The sequence below is a fragment of the Curcuma longa genome, chromosome 3 (assembly GCF_044706935.1).
Source record: "Curcuma longa cultivar G26 ecotype Majalengka, Jawa Barat chromosome 3, ITB_CL_G26_1.1, whole genome shotgun sequence".
NCBI classification, from domain to species: Eukaryota; Viridiplantae; Streptophyta; class Magnoliopsida; order Zingiberales; family Zingiberaceae; genus Curcuma; species Curcuma longa.
This window is the reverse complement of record NC_133863.1, coordinates 13,359,341-13,379,891: the sequence shown is the minus strand read 5'-3', so window position 1 is coordinate 13,379,891 and position 20,551 is coordinate 13,359,341. Positions and strand designations below refer to the sequence as shown.

At 32.0% G+C, this 20,551-nt stretch overlaps 1 protein-coding gene across 1 annotated transcript in view; it reads right to left on the bottom strand.

The window, feature by feature from the left end:
• LOC141824419 (putative DNA gyrase subunit A, chloroplastic/mitochondrial) overlaps nucleotides 1-19,504 on the bottom strand; it is a 32,987-nt gene extending 13,483 nt beyond the window's left edge. The window contains exons 1-15 of the mRNA XM_074711703.1: nucleotides 19,079-19,504; nucleotides 18,470-18,539; nucleotides 18,229-18,294; nucleotides 17,572-17,673; nucleotides 13,708-13,752; nucleotides 13,523-13,621; nucleotides 13,323-13,409; nucleotides 11,141-11,211; nucleotides 10,946-11,054; nucleotides 10,802-10,864; nucleotides 7,920-7,985; nucleotides 7,732-7,820; nucleotides 6,251-6,299; nucleotides 2,467-2,553; nucleotides 2,300-2,393 (exon numbers count right to left, since the gene is read on the bottom strand). Of these exons, the coding sequence (XP_074567804.1) occupies nucleotides 2,300-2,393; nucleotides 2,467-2,553; nucleotides 6,251-6,299; nucleotides 7,732-7,820; nucleotides 7,920-7,985; nucleotides 10,802-10,864; nucleotides 10,946-11,054; nucleotides 11,141-11,211; nucleotides 13,323-13,409; nucleotides 13,523-13,621; nucleotides 13,708-13,752; nucleotides 17,572-17,673; nucleotides 18,229-18,294; nucleotides 18,470-18,539; nucleotides 19,079-19,497 (1,516 nt within the window). The 5' untranslated portion in view covers nucleotides 19,498-19,504. The remainder of the gene's footprint in view (nucleotides 1-2,299; nucleotides 2,394-2,466; nucleotides 2,554-6,250; nucleotides 6,300-7,731; nucleotides 7,821-7,919; nucleotides 7,986-10,801; nucleotides 10,865-10,945; nucleotides 11,055-11,140; nucleotides 11,212-13,322; nucleotides 13,410-13,522; nucleotides 13,622-13,707; nucleotides 13,753-17,571; nucleotides 17,674-18,228; nucleotides 18,295-18,469; nucleotides 18,540-19,078) is intronic.
• Nucleotides 19,505-20,551: the final 1,047 nt, after the last annotated feature.

Below are 20,551 nucleotides of genomic sequence, written 5' to 3'. Positions count from 1 at the left end.
TGAAATATGATCACGAGTAATTTGTCAAAGTGATCACATGCCCAAGGTAAGTGAACTAATCAGAAAATTATTCTAAAAGTAGCGATGATAGTCTAGAAATGACCCATGTGAGTGGCCATCTCCATATCTACCCTATGTAACTGGAATAGATTGTCAAGTCATAAGCCTGAGAAATGGCGCCCATATTATAGATCTCGAGCCTATATCCAAGCCTCATAGAAGAAGAAGCAAAGAAAATATGGCATGTTAATGGATTGCCATAAGAAAGCAAGTTGTTGAGCATCAATTCACTCACACACTACTCTAGCATGCTCAGGAATCTTGGGTCTAGGGTGGCGAGGTGCTCTAGATGATCTTAGCCCATGAACCACACTGGAAAAAGAGTGCCCCAAGAAGGCCCAGGTGGCATAATTTTTACCATTCAATTTTTCTCTAGCAATCATCAAAGATCTAGAAATGGTAGGAGAGATTGCAAGGGAAGGCCTTGCGGAAGTGGTAGAGGAATCTGACATTTCAAGAAGCCAAAGGTGTGGATTGTTCACTAAATTAGATCATTCAGTAAATGGGCCAGCCAAATGGGAGATAACAGCTGTTGGATAATAGGTCGCCCAAACTGAAAATGAGCCTGAGGTCTGCCTGCCTAATAGGTCTGATAGCAGGAAAACCAACTGCTGGACTGCACTTCGATGAAATTCTGCTGGTACAAAAAAGGTTACTAGCCAAAACAACCAGATCTGCTGGAATCCGACAGGTGGTGATGACACAATCCAGACGTACTGCTTCACCAGTGGCACAATCGAGTGAACCCATGGAAGACAGTACTCAGTGAATGCTGGATTGAGAAACAAATCAGATTTCCTGTTCCTGATCCTGAAAACTTCGAAAAGGATCGTATTGTGACGAAAGGAGATGGCCACATGTTGCATTGGCAAGGATGACCAGTGGATGAAAGGAGATGACAGTAACGCTCAATTGGTTGTACGATTACTGTGGCATCGACAGAATGAAAAGCATGCAGACGATGCCTCTTGGCGGGCAGTGCTCGATTGATTGAATGATGCCTGAATGTTGTGACCAGAACAAACAGCGTGAAGATGAGACGAACGGCTCACAGGAGACCGCAAGATGTCCAGTGACTGACAGTGGCACACGGCACATTGGGTACATTGCAGCAGGATATTAGGTAGGCTTCCTCTACTATATATATGTATTATTAAGAAACATAGAACATTACAAATAGATTCCTACACATTACATAATTACACAAAAGCCCATGAGCCCATTCATCCAACCATAACATAGATGAACTAGTACTTGTTGCAGACGTGAATCAGATGGATTCATGTTAAGGTTGGAGGGATAATGCCCTATTCCTATGCAATGATAATGAAGACTCCATCACTGCCAATCCCTTTTCAACAAGGTAAGTTCAAGTTCCTTTCCCTGACTCAAAATTTAGGTAGAACATTCATCATCTTGCAAATATTGAGGGTGAAAACACAAGGATATCATTGCGCAAGTATTGATGAATTTTAGGTATTACGGGGTTGATGATTCAATGCATTTTGTGGTATAACAGCTGGTGTTGATGCATTTGAGTTGATGATATGTTGGTGAGGAGTTGCATTAATGCAATTTGTATAAACTGCAATAGTATGGAATTACTTTGATACATGGTGTGAATGTTATGATAGCATCATGCGATCGTGTATCTTTGGTTAGATGTATCATTTTTGATGAGGCTGCATTGTGATGAGCATTATGAGAATAAATGTTAATTGTTTTGATAGCACTTCTGATGGTTTATGATTTTATATGCATCCTTTTCATAATTTTCCAACACTTTCTTCCACACTGACATCCATACATTGTCCACAATTTCATTAATAGTGGTGGCCTTGGCTCACTAGTTTATTTGATGTTTACAGTAATTACCATAAAATGTTGTCTTTTTTATTGCATTCTGCTTTAACACTGGTTACCATAAAGAGAATGCATGTTTGGGCAACAGTAGTCAACGAGTAAATATCACCCCTAAGGAAGGTAACATAAAATACTTGAATTTCAAAAAAGAAAAAAAGGTGACCAAACACTCAATCAACAATCACAAATAAGAAATGGACCAAGGGAACCTAACCCACAAACAAAAGTGAATGCCTGTTCTCCTTCTAATAGTAAATATGTAGCACAGACTCTTCATCTATTGCAAGAGCAATTGCATGATGATTAAGTTAATAGTGTTTGTTCGCTAATCACCCATTAGTATAATCAGAGATAGACTAGACAAATAAAGACATACCTTTCACTAAAGAAGTGATAGCCAGAGTGTTACTAGAAGTTTTCCTGATTATGTTTATAATATCATCCAAGTTATCAAGACCAATAATGATGCCCTGAGAATAAAATTAATGGATAAAAAACTTCAAATTTTGGAACTTTAAGCATTTGAAATATTAGAAGATATACCTCTATAATATGTTTTCGTTCTAGAGCTTGACTAAGCTTAAATGCTGCACGTCTTTCAATGACAGAACTCCTAAAATCAAGAAACACCTGAAAAAACAAATTATTTACTTTTGCTATTATATTTCTAGTGACCTAGCTAAACATCTATCATCAGGAAATATCAGTTTATGTTGGGATATCATCAGTTGAAATGAATATTTCACCCATTCAATATCTGACAACCCCCTACCAAAATCTAAAATCTATAAGAGGAACTTTGGTGGGATGATTTCTGTAAATATGAATGGCATAATAAAGAACTTATTCACCAAACATGCACAAACATATTACAACAAACAATGAATGAGCATAACAGATCTTGTAACAGTATAAAAAGCAAACAAAATTCTGACAGCATAATACCTCTTTCAAAAGAAAATGTTATTAAGAAGAATGTAGATGGAACCTTATTTTTTATGATTAAAATTTCACTTCAAAAAAAAAAAATATATATATATATATATATATATAAAATTTTGCTACATTATTTTTGTATATTTTGGGTTTTTTTAGAATCCAAATACTTAGGATGGAAGATATAAGGGAGAGTGAGAGAAGTACCAGAAAGATGTGCATGAATGATGAAACTCTATATGTAACTTTGTGAGTTTTCCCCTTGTATCTATGCATTCAAGTAATCAGACCCTTAGGATCCATTACTTGGATGCAAAGTCAGGAGGAAGAGAAAGGATCACAAAATTGCATGTAAAGCAACATTCATATAAATCTTGTGTCATTTTTCAATCCTCTCCTATTTCTTCCATCCAAGAAAACACACCTTTGGACCAAGAACGAGTCAACATTCTTTTCAACTTTTTTTAAAATTGAAAAAATCCTTATTTTCCAATTCGTTTCATAACTTTGTTTTAAGAGCAGCAGGAATAGCAGTGTCTGTCCCGCCTATTTGGGATTGATTAGATATATCTCATGTTCATTAAGCTCAACATTTATATCATTAGTAACAATCAAAATGATTAAACTATGTTTTGTCACATTAATTATAATATTTTTTGGCCTCACATTACCCTATACAACTTCCATCCTAATGGATTCAACTTGTCTAAATATAAAATTCAATGTACACCTTTGAACAGTTCCTACCATCACTTATTTCTTTCATTTTAACAACCACTAGAGCTCATCCAATTGCTCTTGGATAATAATACTACTATTTAATTTTCCTAATAACCCCACGCATAAACTTAGCATTCTCATCTTCCTATATTAACTTTTTGTGTATGTTTTACATGACAAACATTCCAACCAATCTATAAATATGGAAGATAACACGACATTTGAAAAAAGAATGCTTTTAGCCTTCAAGGGTTCATACAATACTTCAGATTCTTTTTTATTTCAACAATTCACTCTTTGCTACTATTGATTATCTCATCAATATCTCATTGTTTAATGAAAGATCCAACATATCTAAAAGAGTTAGTATTTATATTCATCCATCTCAATTATTCCCTCATAGTTCTAATAATCAAAATTACATTTATATATTCGGTTGTAGTTCTATGTAACACAAAATCTTTAGTGGTTCAATTTTACACTCACATCAATTAAAACAATATCATCAACAAAGAACCTCCACCAAAGAGATTTTTCTCGACTATTAATCGTAGAGTTTATCATATAAGCCTACAATTATAAGAAAAATATATCACACACCTTGTAATTTTAATCCTTGTAATGATATTAATTATTAGATATTCCTTTCTAAAATCCACCATAATAATGTATAAGAATTTTATCATAAACATTTTCCAAGATTAATATAGTAGGAAAATGGTTAGAGTTAGGAAAATGATTAGAGTTCCCCCAAGTAGTCATGTCTTCAAGGTTTAAAATTTCGAACTGTGTCAAAATTTTGATTTATGACTCGAACGATACGGTTATAGTATCCTATCATACCGTGTTGATAATCAACTGTTTTGGTATTTTTAAAATAGAAAATATTCTAATTAAAAAATATTTTTATTAATATTTGATTACTATAGATACTTCCTATTGAGCTAAATTTAATATTATCTCATAAAAAGTTTGATACTTATTGAGTAAAAAGCAATTTAGAATTAACTGAAATTCCCCAAATAAACATAGCATGATTGGGTAGGTTTAATTTAGATTTAATTTGAATTTATTTTGATTAATCTAAAATTAAATTAAATTTATAAATATAATAACTTAATTTATTGATAGTAATATTTCTCTCTCTTTATTTCTCGTGGATGGATGAATTAACTATAGATAAATAGAGGAAAATAAATTAACTGACGGAGGGAAAAAATTAAGAAACGAAAAAGAAATATCTATGAAAAAATGAAAATAAGGGTAAAAATGACCCCGAGACCCGTCGCGAGGTCATAGCACCTCCGCGACTTGCACAAGGTCGTGGGCGCCTCTATGACCCACTTCGAGGTTGCGGCGACCTCCCCGACCCGTCGCGAGGTCGTGGCGGCTTCCACGATCCTCCATGAGATCGCGACAACTCCACGACCTCATGGTTCTGAGCTCGGTGTCGTGCCAGTTGGAATGATAAATTCCACTGTGTTGATCGGCATGACTCAAGATCTTATACTTTGGTTGAAACATATCATTCCGATAAATTATTGACACTCAATATCACTTAGCACAGATAATTTCCTTTACTTCATCTCCTTTCAATCTCCAATCTATCATCGGCACTACGCATAAAGCATCGACACGAAATTGGAATAGTATCTTTCCAATCAAAGACCAAAGTTATGACACAACTTGAGATTTTAAAAATTGGTGTCGAGCGGAATCAAGTTTTCAGTGATTTAACAGAATGATACATTGAGACCGTTTCACCCAATACGGAACACGACTTCTAGGAGATGTTATGATTCCCAAGATGGGAAGAAAGAATTGTCAAAGCAACTATGAGCGACACCATGGAGGAAGACAGCCAATTCTTAGGCCCTAATACCATGATGCAATGTAGAAAGTATTAAGGTTTTTCCTTACCTTCATATAGAATGTCATTAGTGTTCCAATTACAATTACAACCCTTAGGTTGATATTTTTACAATAGAACACTATTCTATTTGAAAATTAGTCCTTGCAAAAGTCAACAAAAAGAATATTCAAATCCTTGTTTTTTCCTATATTTTTTCATTAGTTGTCTTATTAAGTAGGCAAATGCATTACTCCATAATATGAAATGTCAAATCGAACCCTACAATCCAAAGTGCACAAATAAGACACCTCATTTTTATAAAAAAGACTTGGTAAGCAACGATAAAATAGAATAAAACTCATTTAAATATAAATGATGATATAATAGGGGATCTAACGCAATGGCGTGGGAGAATCCATATAACTGACCGCACGTAATCGGATAAAGGCTTAGTTGTATTATTCTCTCGCCTACTTACCTTTATTCTTAAAATTCCATGTATGCTTGATCTATCAAACATTAACTCTTATCGTACTCTCAATAATGATCCTTTCCCAATACTTTATAGAATGGTTTAACCTACTCTTCTTGTCCTCTCAATAACTCTCCTTTACCAATACATCATAGTATGGCTCATTCATTTTGTTCCTTTATAAACAGAACAAATATGACAAGGGAATGTTATTAAATCCAATTTGAATACACCACTCCATGCAACTAATCTAAAAACGTCAATTGTTAGAAACTACAAAGTAGTGATGGTATTGTTTTAGGTTAAAATAGTTAAAAATAAAATTGTCATTCAGGAACATTTAATACCTGAAGTAATTCCTTCAAACCCATCAGTTTTGGCTGACCATCAAGAATACTGCAAAACCAAAAGCATAAAGAAAAGTAAGCAAATTGGACATTAGCACAAAAACCTCATAAAATGGAATCAGAAAGGTTCAAACTGCAGCAACCAAGTGAAAAAAGTTTACAAAACATAGAAATTGGATTACATAAATTTGCCATCAATAGATAAAACAGGATACAACTTGACTTTTAGAAATTGCATCCAACAGCAGATATGGCCGAGAGATAGCAATTGAATTAGCTAACACCATGATCTCAAGATCCTAATTATGCAAACTACCATAATCAAAAACCATGAGCTCCCAGACAGCAATAGAACCAAGCACCAATTGTTTCAATTTGATGTTCACAATGTTCAAATTAAACAAATCTAATCCAGCCATTGGACTAGTATGAAAATAAAATATAAGGAAAAACAACAGAGTAAGATTTGACTACAAGTTGAAACTGTACATGGGTGGAATTGGCAGGGACTATTCAACAAGGAGTATGAAGCTTGACATAAGGAGACAGATATAGGTGATATAGAAATAATACAAAATCCAGAGAATTAGTAATATTATCATAACACTATGTCTAACATACATATATTGTAAAAGTCAAACAGAGCTGAAAATAGAAGCGATTTATAAAGAGATTCTTTAATTAACTGAAAATCAATTACAATTGTACTGCATGGTATTAAGTTAAAAAAACAAAGAAATTCCAACATTTCCAGATTTCAAATAATATTACTAAGCAGATTAACAACTAACATCATTATGAGAAAATTCTAAAATATTTGTTTAGTCTCAATACTAATAAAAATTGCACAAACAAGGACAATACACATAAGTTTATTGGAAATGATTATAATCTGATGTTTATGTTGTTTTTCATTAGTAATTTGAATGCAACAAAAAAAGAGAATTAGAGAAGAATAAGTATCTTTACAAATTTGCAACTCTTTGTCCATCAAATGAGTTTCTCTTACGCAGCCAAAGACCAACTTCAATATTTTGATTAGCAGTTTGTAGATTATTTTATTTCACTACTAGGATGAAACATAATGATCATGTCAGTTGAAACTATTGGCAAAACATCAGGCAACCAAAACCTCAACAGTCATAGGACAAGAATCACAATTCTCACTAAAAAGGATCACTAGGGCAAAGAACTTAAATTGACATATTATAAGCTCTGAAGGAACAACTCACTGTAGAGACCAAAAAAACAATATAACTTCAGGTTTTTCAACCGACAAAATAAATACCAAATATTAGTTGTCTAATGTCAGGGTGCTAATATGAATATATGCAGTTTAACCTAGTAAAGAGGTTGTGTAATTTGTTATATCGGTCTTTGAGGAACATTTACCAGGACTTTGAAATATCAAGATTGGAAGGTGATGGCAAAAAACTCCAAGAAACAACAAACTGAGGCACAAACAAAGACATAATACTCACCCTACCATGTTGCAGCTAAAACTAGACTGAAGAGCAGTATGGCGATAAAGGTTGTTGAGAACAATTGATGGATCTGACCCCCTTTTCAGCTGAAGGAAAAATAATATCAGTATGCTGTAATTTAATAGACAGGAATTCTAATGCAAAATAAGGACAAGTCAGGAGGAACTGCTATAAACTGAACTAACCTCAAGTACAACACGCATTCCAGAGCGGTCGCTTTCATCGCGAATATCGCTTATACCATCTAAAGTCTGTTATAAAAATCAAATAATTAAATGAAAAAGATGAACTGCACCTCAACTTCTCAAAAATGTGGTAAGAGACTAAATATTTGCAAAAATTATTTGTCAATGAAAATTATGTGAAACAGCACATGGATGGGGGATAGACACTTGGACAACAATTGTATGGTAACTAATCTAATGAAATGCCTTATGAAAAATATCCTTAATTAGTGTGTTACTGTGGCTTACCCAAATTTCTAATCATCCAAGGATTGAAACAAATTAAACCACCAAGCTCAAATTTTCATGTAAAATGATTTACAAGAGATTGACTAAGGAAAGGTTTATTCTGGTACATTCTGTAATTTAATGAAATTATTAATTATATACATTTTACTTTAGTATAAATAAACCTTTTAATTATTTATTTTATTGTAACTAATTAGATTCTTAATGCAGATTTGTTCTTGTATTTATATTTGTTTATTAATTTAGTCACTTCGTCCGATATTGCAAATTAACTATTTATATTTGTTCTAGAATACGACATAGAATAAAATGACATCAAATTTGAAAACGATGGCCACGAGCATACTCGATGAGTCAAGAAGAGAGATACCACCAAATAAAGAATCTTAATAGTGGAATGAGAAAGTAGAAATGAAAATGACGGCCTGTAAGTTGTTGTACATCACTTGTAAGAATGAATAAAACTTTTAAAAAGCATATGCAATAGCCAAAAAAGAGGTCAAGCATAAAACCAAAAATGAAGCTTTCGAACACTTGCATCAACAATTTAATAGAAAAGAAAGGGAAAGAGACATCTATAGAATAGCTAAAGCGAGAGAGAAGAAAATAAGGAATCTTTACCCAAAACAAATGCATTAAAGATGACTCCAATAAGATACTAACGAAGGATAAGGAAATAAAGGAGCAATCGAAGAAGCATTTTATCAACTTTTTAATAAAGATTTATGTGACCAATTTAAGTTAGATAATTTAAATAAATTGAAAAGTATAGAAATTTAAATTTTTATAAATAATTCAAACTTTAGAAGTAGAGCAAACATTTAATGGATGCAAAACGAAAAAGCAGTTGGACCAATTGATATTCCGACAGAGGTATGGAAGTGTCTAGGAAAATAGGATATTAAATGGCTTACAAAGTTATTCAACCTGATCTTGAAAACGAAGAAAATATCTAATCAATGAAAGGTAAATATTATAGTCCCTTGTATAAAAATAAAAAGACGTACAAAATTGTGCGAACTATAAAAGCATTAAGCTAATAATTCATACTATGAAACTTTAGGAAGAGTAATTGAAAAAAAAAAAATTAGGGAAACTAAGATGAATGAAAATCAATTTTGATTCATCCATAAAAGGTTGACAATAGAAGCTATACATCTTCTCAAACAACAGATCGCAAAGTATCGAGAAAAAAACAAGATGTACACATGGTATTCATTGACATAGAAAAGGCTTATAACATAGTACTAAAGGAAATTATATGGAGAATTCTAAAAAAGAAAATATTAATGTAGTGTATATTGAAACAATTTGTGGATGAGAGACCATGGTGCATGTTATTTGTAGATGACATTATTTAAGTCGATGAGAGACGTGAAGGAATAAATGTTAAGCTCGAACATGGCACGAAACACTAAGTAAAAGGTTTTAGTCTTAGTAAAGTAAAAACTGAATATAACATGCGGAATTTGAGTTTAGTAATATTTGACATAGCAAGGAAATTGTTAGGATAAGAGATGACAAGTTATCTAAAAGTGAGAGCTTTAAATATCTAGGATCATTTTTACAAAAGGACAGAGGGTTGATAGAGATGAATATTAAGAGGTAGGATTGTTGAAATGGAGGAGGGCATCAAGTGTTCTTTATTATTATAATATACTTTTAAAGCTCAAAAAGAAGTTTTATAAAACGAAGATTAAATCGGCTATATTATATAGAGTTGAATATTAAGCAATAAAGCGAACACAAGAGCAGAAGATGAGAGTCAGAGATAAGGATGTTAAGGTAGATGAGCAAACATATGAAAATGGACGGAATAAGAAATGAAAATATTAGAGAAAAATCAAAGTGGAACATATTGAGAGAAAACTCTGAAAGATGTGTTTAAGAATTAAGATGATGTGGTCATATACTTAGGTGACCAATAAATGCCCTAGTTAGGCGATGTGAAACCATAACAAATACACACATTAATTGAGGGAGGAGAGATAAAAGAAGACTTAATTAGTAACGATAAAAAATGATAAATTTCATTTAAATATAAATTAGGATATAATAGGAGACAGAGTCCAATGACGTAAGAGGATCTATATACTTAGGCACATATGAGGATCTACATAATCTACCCACTTAGTAGATAAAGGCTTGTTGTTCATTGTCGTTGTTATCCTCAAAATTAAAATTGCCTGAAACCAATTAAGTTTTTATTTATATCTTTAATCATTTCTAAACTTTACACTTCTTACGTTCCATGATTATTTATACTTATAATGAATTCAATTTTTATAGTACAATGTATAATTTTAAGCATTCGTGTTATGTCTACAATGAAATTTGTTTATGAGTATCTAATAAAAAGTTTAAGTATTAAATATCACTATAATTTTTGTATTTTGTTTGATAAATCAGAAATAAGACTCTTAAATGCAATAAAACAATTCAAAATTCCATCATTTAAATTAGAGATGGATTTTAGAGACACAAAGCAACTCTATAAAAATAATATAAAAGTGAATCAAACAACTATACAGGGTTTTAATTGACCTCACCATTAGGGAAATAGCACAAATAAACAGACAGAACATTGGAGTTACCTTCTGTTCCACAAGTTCAGCAATTTTCTCAACTAGGGCAGCTTTATTTGTCTGATAAGGAATCTAGAAGAAAGAAAAGGACAAATATAAGCTAAAATACCCAGTATGTCAAGTACAGAGATTAGTAAATAAATATATCATCACCTCCTTAATTATTATGGCACTGCGTTTGGCTTTCTCATCAAGCATTTCCACATCTGTCTTCCCTCTTACTAGTATGCGACCTCGTCCAGTTGTATATGTTTCCAATATCCTTCAGAGGAAGCAACAGAATCATATAGTAAAAATGAATATTGTGGCAAAAGGTAAAATAGGATGAAACACTCAACACAACTTTACCCAGAATTCCCTAAAATCAGCCCTCCGGTAGGAAAGTCAGGTCCAGGCATGTATTCCAGCAATTCTTGGATCTATTGCACAAAACAAAGAAGTTAGTTCCTTCAGAGAACACAAGAAATTGAATGGCAAAGTAAAGCATCTATGCATGCACAACAAAACAACGTGGGTTAACCAAAACATACTGTCTGAATAAAATTTTATAAATTAAACACAATTATGTTATCTTCAAAGAGCATTACTCCAACAAGAACAAATTTGTACAATTCCAAAAAAAGGTATTAACTACATAAAAGGGGAAAAACTATTCATTCGTTCAAGACAACATCTTCCAAAACTTTGGATATGTTAATGCTGAAGCAAGAAATTGTTCAGCATAACAATTATGTCCCATAATATTTGCTTATACAACAAAATAAAGGGTGACAAGAGGATTAATTATGTAACATATTATTGTTCATTTCTGAATAATGGCAAAGTAAAATCTTAGAATGCCATTTTAATTCATCCTTTCTCTCTTTATATTCACTCTATCTAAGGGTTAATTTGAGGTTGAAAATATAGCTGGTTGTGTGCTAATTGGTGTTCATACGTGCTCATTGGAAGCAAATAATATGTTCTCATTTCATTATGTTATGTCTTACTCTACAATAGCAGATAACATAACAAGCTAAACATAGATAATACATATATTCCAACTTAAGGGGTGAGTGTTAGAGCTATTATATTAATAGTGTTATTGATCAAGTAGGTTTAGTCCTGCATTAGTTTAGTTTTCATCATGAGTTTATATATCTATGTAATGGTTGTCTCATTTTAATACCATATAATGTTTTCTACACAAGCTTTGACATCTCATTCCATGTTGAGATTTCAATCTTTGGCCAAAACTAGCTAGATGCACTGGTGTCGTGTCAAGCAAGCCAACACATGGTGCTAGAGGCACTTACCAGAAAGAAGGAATTGGGAAGGAGAAGAGAATAGCCAATACTAATCTCTAGCCATTGTCTGATCACCACATGCCGCTTGCAGAAGCCTCATACTAAAGCTCTAACATAATCACCAAGATCATCATTGCAAAGGCTTGCCATGAAAACTCTAATGCCATTATCACCAATGTAGACCTTCCAGAAGCCTCACCCAAAGGCTTTGACATCGTGCAGTGGTCATCATAGTCGTCACAAAGAGAAAAAAAAAAACTTGCACAAAGGCCTTGAGGTTGTTGCAATTGGCATTGTCATTGTCCACATGTAGGCTCCATTATCTGGGCCAGTTTAGCATGACTAACAACCAATAGAACGACAAGATATCTCGCCTGTCCCGAATGACACACAATAAATTTTTAAATCATGTTCCTAAAATTATATCAAAGCTAGCTAAATAGAATGATATTATCTAGTATGTTAAAACTAGGATATTTATTTATTTATATTCCAAACTTTTCTTATGAGTTTTATAACCAATTTCATTTAGCTAATTTTTTTAACTTTTTAAATTATAATTTTTAATAATATTTTTTTAATCTATGTTTGTTGATTCTAACAATCAAATAAGCTTAATATTAAGATTTTTAGCTCAACTAATCTCTTTAATAATACATATTGCTCTATGAACTATAGAACCAAGCATAATGGTTCAATAACAACAAAGCCAAATATTATTGGGATAGACTATTAATGAAGCAAAACAAATTATAGTAGAAAAATTAAGGTGGATTTAAATTATGTGCAATTTGATGACAAGAGAACCATGTTCAGACATGGATGACCTATCAAAAAATAAATTATTTAGTTTCCAACCAAATACTTCAAGGCTGCAAAAATTTTTGAAATTATCTCCCCATGTCAAACATATAAGAAACCACACAGTACAGAAATGACTGCCTATTAACAAAACAAGAAAATGAGCGCTACTGCATCCAATAGTAACTTTAACCTTACAAAAATCTGCATAATTTAACAGGTTTACATCTAAGCATATTCGACAACCAACACATCATTAGGAGAGAGCATATAGATGGATCTCTGTAGAACCCACGCGGGCAATTGTCCTGATTGGACACATATCACACTATTAGGCAGACCCAATAGAACAGAACACAAAGAAAAAGGCATGCAGAATTAACTGGTTTAGATACCAACTCCCACACTAATGCACAAAACTGGAGGAAATAAATCATGCTTACGGTAGCTTCAGGATTATGGATCAGAACAGAAAGTGCATCTACAAGTTCCCCAAGGTTGTGGGGTGGTATATTTGTAGCCATTCCAACCTGGTTATTCCAAAATGAAAATTAATGGGTCACATTGTGCAGCTATCAAGCAGTAAAAAAATGTTTTAAACAATAAATTAGTATAATCATAACATGAGAAAGACAGGTTGTACCGCAATTCCAGAAGATCCATTTAACAGCAGATTTGGAATACGGGCAGGCAAAAGAGAAGGTTCTTTTTGTGAGTTATCAAAATTGGGAACAAAATCAACCTGTGAAACAGACAGGGAACAAATAAAAGCACAGAACAGAAGAAATCACATGTTCTCAAAATATAAAAAGCACTATTAAAACATACAGTATTAAGGTCCAAATCTGTTAAGAGCATAGCCTCAGTAAGTGCCTGTAAAATGGGTAGAAATTAGACAAACATTATAATCATATATAGACATAATCTGGTGAGGATAGATTAGTCACTGGCACATACCAATATTACTTAGCAAACTTTGACTGTGTAAAGCAATATAGAAAATAATATTAAAAGCAAAGCTGAAAAAGGATACTTGTAAAAGCAATCCTAGAGTAATCAACTGAGCAGTAGAACTAATCAGCCAATCCTGCTTATCTTCTATTGGCATTGGTACATCCTTCATCAAGGATGAATTCTTTCATTGGTACTGGATTAATGTCTCAGCAGATTCCTAATTGGCATTTTGATTAATTTCAATTTTTCTTCAAGTTTCACTTAAATTGATGAGTTATCCATTCCAAGATATGGTTACCAACAATAATGTGGGATCTTGAATTTTTGAGATTATATAAACCACCAGGAATAACTACGAATGAAAATATTCTTTTTAAATTCAATCAATTCGGTGGTTGTGCTAGAACTAGAATTAATCCCCAAATGCATGGAACTTCCAGCTTGTTGTCAACTTGATGTTGCAGCATTGGAGGTGCATTTACTACAATTAATGCTTTGGAAAACCAAACAATGTGATAGCGCATGAATACAATAGCCCAATGATACCATTCCTCATTTGTATATTCCACCTTACCTAGCATTCATGGAAGTGGATAACATGCAAAGGTTTTGCACCTAAAACTAGGTATACTAGCTATGAGATGTTAAGTGCTGTGTCCCTTGTCACACTCATGATATCACAGGCATAATGAATCTGCATCTCCACCTTTATCAACAACAATTTATTCCTTTATCAAACTCAAAAAGCATCAGACATTACATAAAGATATTTTTTGGCATATTCCGTACAGCAAAATCAGTCTCTTCTTTTCACATAGGCAACCTTTCATCTCCAACCTAGTCTATGTGGGCATCTCCAACAAGTGTGTAACTCACTACCATGGAACACATTGGGATTAACTGTCATGACCGAATTTGCATAAAGGGACCAAGTCATGTGTTGACAACTCTAGTGATATTTCTATTTGTTGCATAAGACCATCATGATAACCAAACAATTGGAACTCATAAACATGCTTCCCGGTACGAGACAAAAATTGTACGCAGCCTTATTGCCTTTGGCAAAATGATGAAATGATTAGTTGCTTAATCTGGTTTAGCACTAGCTTCCATCTTTTGAAAATCTTTTTCCTTTATAAAAAAAGTCTAGCATATTTTTAATTTAACACATTGCATGGCATTTTAAGTCATAGATTGATCTAATAATTTTAAAACTAATTTGTTATGAATTTTTCAAAAATATGACTATATTCTACCTCGGCAAAGGTGAGGGAGTCGGAGATGGGATTTGAGAGAAAAAATATCTAACCATATATATATATAATAACACTATTATGTATGTGTGTGTACACAAAATATTAAATTATAATTATAATATAACAATGTTACATTTGTTATAACCATTTATATATAATTTATAAAACAATATATATATATATATAACTTATTGTTGTATGCATACATATATATTAGTAATTAGTTAATTAATTTTCTTGAAGGGGAGCTTTAGTGTAATGGTAAAGTTGTTGTCATGTGATGTGGGAATTCGAGTCCCAGAAACAACCTCTTGCGATGCAAGGTAAGACTAGTAAATAAAACCTTCCCTAGGACCAGCATTAATGGATATTTCATACACCGGACTACCATTTTAATTTTCTTATAAACAGTAATTTACTATTTAAATTCTTATTAATCTGCTAATTTACTGTTTAAATAATTTAAAGTTTATAAAAGTAATTAACAACTTATATAATTTAGTATTAATTAATTAAAAAATTTATTATATATAAGCACTATTTAAATTTTTTATTAAACAGTCTCATGCAATACAAGGTAGAGTTGTATACAATACATCCAATATAATCAACCCTTCTTCAGGATCTGGCATTGGTAGGAACTTCATGTATATAAGCGCATTTAATTAGCCGATCCCACTCAGTAGCATAAAAATTTGGTTGTTGTTATTAAAATTAGTGATATTTAATTAAATAATCAATTAATTTATTAAAAATTAATAAAAATGATATAATTCAATTTCATCACTAATTTAATTAACAATTACACATCACTTTTAAACTAATTTATTAATTCGTTTTTTGCTATATATATAAATACACTGTAAATTTTTTTGTTATTAATTTTTATTGACAGTATTAATTTATTTTTTATTGTTATTATTATTTTTTTACTTTATGATAAAACCATGAGTAAAACAAAAATTTTAAATAAATAAATCTAAAAGTTAAATGTATTTTAAGTTAGAACTAATTAAATACAATCAATTTAGAATGATTCTCATTTATTTTAAATTCATTTGACCAATGATTGACCAAACCTAAAATCAATTTAAATTTGAAAAAGCAATTTCTAAAATTTGCATAAGTTTTAAAAAAATATTATAAATATTAATTTGAATTTTCTAATTCATGTTAAAAATTGATTATAAATTTAAGATAATCTAATAATATTCATCAACAACAACAAAGTCTTACCCCACTAAGTGGGGTCGGCATAATCCAACAATTTTCAAAGATATATTTTTAAAAATTTCAAACAAGTTTTAAGAAATTTAAATATATTCCAAAAATAATTTGAAAATAAAATAATTTTTAAAATTATCTTTGAATTTTTCACATAATTTTATAGGTTTAGCTTTAGTTTTGAAAAAAAATAGATAATTTTTAGAATTATTTAGTTTTTATAATCAATTATTTTAAGAATTACTTTCGTAACTTTCAATAATTTAAAAATTAATTTATATATTTTAATAATTAAAAAATTAAATATTCAAACATGAATATCTATAGCAATAAAATATTAATAAAATAATTTCTTACTTAATATATAAGGTATCAAAATCTTGCCAACACAATACAATGTGGTCTCGAAACCATACTGTTCCGGTCCAAGATTAAAACTCCGACGTGGCTCAAAATTTAAAATTTTGGTACACGCATAGATTTATTAAAAATGGAACTTTAAAAACTCAAAAAAGAAAAAGGTTATATTAGCAATTATCCCAAAATAAAATGAGACTGATTTATCCACTCAAAAGAACTCCATATCAGAGCAGATAAGTTCTGGACCAAATTATTCAGATAGCAAACAATATTATTGTGTCAAGCAAGAAAGAAGTCAAAAGCACCAGATTACAATGTTGAAAATTAACGATCACTATTGCAGCAAATTGTTTCTGCTGTTAGATAATAATCAGGATAATTAGAATTGGAACTAATAGCAATTTTAAGAAACAAACATAAAAATAAATAAGTAAATAAAATAATGATGTCCAAAGTAAACATCAATATAATGGCAAATTGTTTCTGCTATTGGTGAATCGTCAGGAGAATTAGATCTGCAACTAATAGCATCTCTTACAAATAAATATGTTTGAAGTTTGACAATGATAAGAAGCTAATCCTCAGTCATTTTTTCCTAGTAATGGAGAAAATAATTATCTACAAGCTTGCACATTTTTCTGAGAAAATGATGTACTTCAGCATGAGAACTAACCCTGCAAGCTATAAGCAAAGTTATCCGTTAACTAAAGTATGCAGATGGATGTCAAAAGTATATGTTCTACTTCTGCACAAGTTTGCACCACTGAATACAGCCAGAATATAGATTAGGTAGTCAATTAAATATTGTGCACCAAAAGTTTTATACATGTCAAACTAGACAAAATTGTTAGCAGTTTCATTTGATGTGAGTGATAACAAAAAAAAACTCCAAACCTACTTCCAATCTGCACTCTGTATATCTCATTGCAGCAGCAGGATCAGCATCTATTGACCCAAAGTTACCATGTCCATTAATGAGAGGGCAGCGTAGAGAGAAATCCTGGAAAGATGTAAAAGCATAGTAGGTAGTGATTTAGTATAAGAGAAAACAATGTAGATAAGCTTTCAAATTATAGCAGCAACAAAATAACATGTTATATACTAACATAATGTTGAAGACTATATATTGAATATATAAATTATAAGTCAATATTTATCCATTGTGCATCTCGTAATGGGCATCAATAATTCATTGTGGGAAAGCACAAAAAAAAAAAATAGTAATCCAAGCAATAAATGAAATTTTAGGAAAAACTGACAAATTGATGTTACTTGGTCGGTAAGAGTTTCTGGAAATGGAGAACAATAGGAAGTTTAGAATTCTCTTGATGGTGGTGGTGGTCAATTCTTAGCACTAGTATTCTCATGTGGTAGCTAATATAGTCAATAGATTCCAGCAGACGCATTGCATTAGAATGGAAAAACAGATAAATTGAGTGAAGGATAAAAAAACAAAACCTGCAATTGATGTCCATAGTCATGGAATTGTTCGTAATCATAAATTTTTCAAAGTAAAAACACTGCAGGAAAGAAATGAGAAGGATTGAGAGAATACCTGAGCCATTCGAACTAAAGAATCATAAACGGCTGTATCTCCGTGGGGATGAAACTTACCTAAAACCTGTAAGAAATAAGTGCATGTGAATGATTTGTTAAGCCCACAAGGGTTGCAGTAGCAAGGAGGCAAATACTCAATATACTTGCGAAGTCAAAAATCACATGAGAAGTTAGGACCTAGCATTAATTGCAGAAGAACCTAAATAGAAAGATGAAAAAGGAAAACATAATGTTGTCACCTCTCCAACGACCCTAGCACATTTCTTAAAAGGCTTACGAGAAGAAAGACCTAATTCATGCATTGCGTACCTGCAAACAAAATGAAAATTATAGCAGGATAACATTGCACCAAATAGAAGAGAGGAAACTAGAAAAGCAATCAACCAAAAAAAATGTTGTAAATTAATCAACCAAGAAACTTTAAACAGGCAAAATGCTAAAAACAAAACTGGTAGCAATGCTTACTATCAGAAAATGGCAGTCAAACCAAATGATTTTGCAAATGAGATAAATCAGTTACTATAGATGATAAGCCTGAATGCTTATGTGCATACATAATGCTCAAGTTTGGTGCAAGGATGGATTTGCAATACCAAAATGTAAGACATTTGCTTCTTGTTTTTTACTTGACTCGAGATAACCAAGCATCGCATAATAAAAGGGTTATTGGCAGAGTAGCTCAAACAGATAGATTGACAGACAATGTGTTGGATCGGTATTAAGACACGAGGGCGGATAGAAAACACCAACATAATTCGTAAAGAAGTCAAAAAAAAAAAAAAAAAACTTTCGCGCGAGAATAAATCTGCGCCAGTAATCACAGGCAAAAGTTCAATATTTAGACTCACAGTATCCTCCTGTGCACCGGCTTCAAACCGTCCCGTACATCAGGCAAAGCGCGACCGACCAGCACCGACATGGCATACGCCATATACGATTCCTTGGCCTCCGTGTGGAGTTCTGTGGGGACAATCCTTGCCTCCCTGGTGCCACTGCGCTCCTTCACCGACACCCCGCCATTGGATCCGCCGCCGTCGTCCGCGCTCCCCTGCTTCGCCGCACTGGAGGGCTCCTCCTCCCCATCCCTCCGCTTCGCCCTCACCGGCCGAACGGTCCGGCGCGACGCGGTGGAGAGAGGGCGAAGTTCGACGAAGACGCGGCGGGAAGATGGGAGCGAGGCCGAGATGGCAGGGAAGAATAGGAACGGGCGGCCCCGGGCAAGAAGGACGGAGGAAGAACCGAGGCGGAGCATGGTGGAGAGAGCCATAGCGACAGACGGGAGAAGTGAAAGCCCTAGTTTAGTGGAATTGCGGTAGCGCTTTCATTCGGATTAGAGCGGGAGGAGCCGAAGAGAATGGGTTTTGCCTCGTTAGGGTTTAGGGTACTTCGGACTGGTGATCCCCCAGGTCTGGTGGAATGAACGGTGGGGATCAAATTGAATTTGACCGTTGGGAATCATTGTTTGATTCTTTTTTTTATATATAACTAATAAATCATTCTTGCAAAATCACGATTAGGAATATATTATTTATTGACGACCCTTTATTTTCATGTGCAAAAGTCAAGCGATTTATTGTAATCATAGAAAGGATTTTTTTTTTATTATCTAAAAAGCATTCCATTCTAACTTGTATATTTTATTTTTTTAAATTATTTTTATTTTTAATATATTGGTAATAACTATAAGAACATAGCTATTATGTAATTATAATATTTTATAATTGTTATAATTATAACTATGATATCATAGTTATTATAATATCATACTTACTAATATTGAATTAAAAATAAATTATCTATGTTATAGTAGTTATGAGTCATAGTTATTATAATATGATGTTGACTTGTATTGATCAATATTTGTTAGTATTAATCAGAGATGAAACATCAATATTACAATAACTATGAACTTTTAATTATTATAATATAATATTATTAGTGTTAATCAAAGTTAAAATGCTACTATAATATAATGTCAACTAATGTTAATTTGATATAAGTATTTATATTGTAGCAATTATAATTTATAATTATTACATCATAGTTTATTAGCATTGATTAAAAAAAAATATTTATATTATAGTAATTATAAATTCATAACTATTATAAAAGATGAAATAAAAATATATTGACGTGGAATAAGAATTCCATGTTATTTTGATAATATATAAAAAGTAGCGTCACTTTGATGATTCTAATAAAAAAATATATCTTTTGATTTTTACCTTATTTTTATTATCATAAAAAAACACTCCATTTTAAAAATATTATTAAAAGGCATCTTGTTTATCAAAAATATTATTTTGTTTATAATTTATATA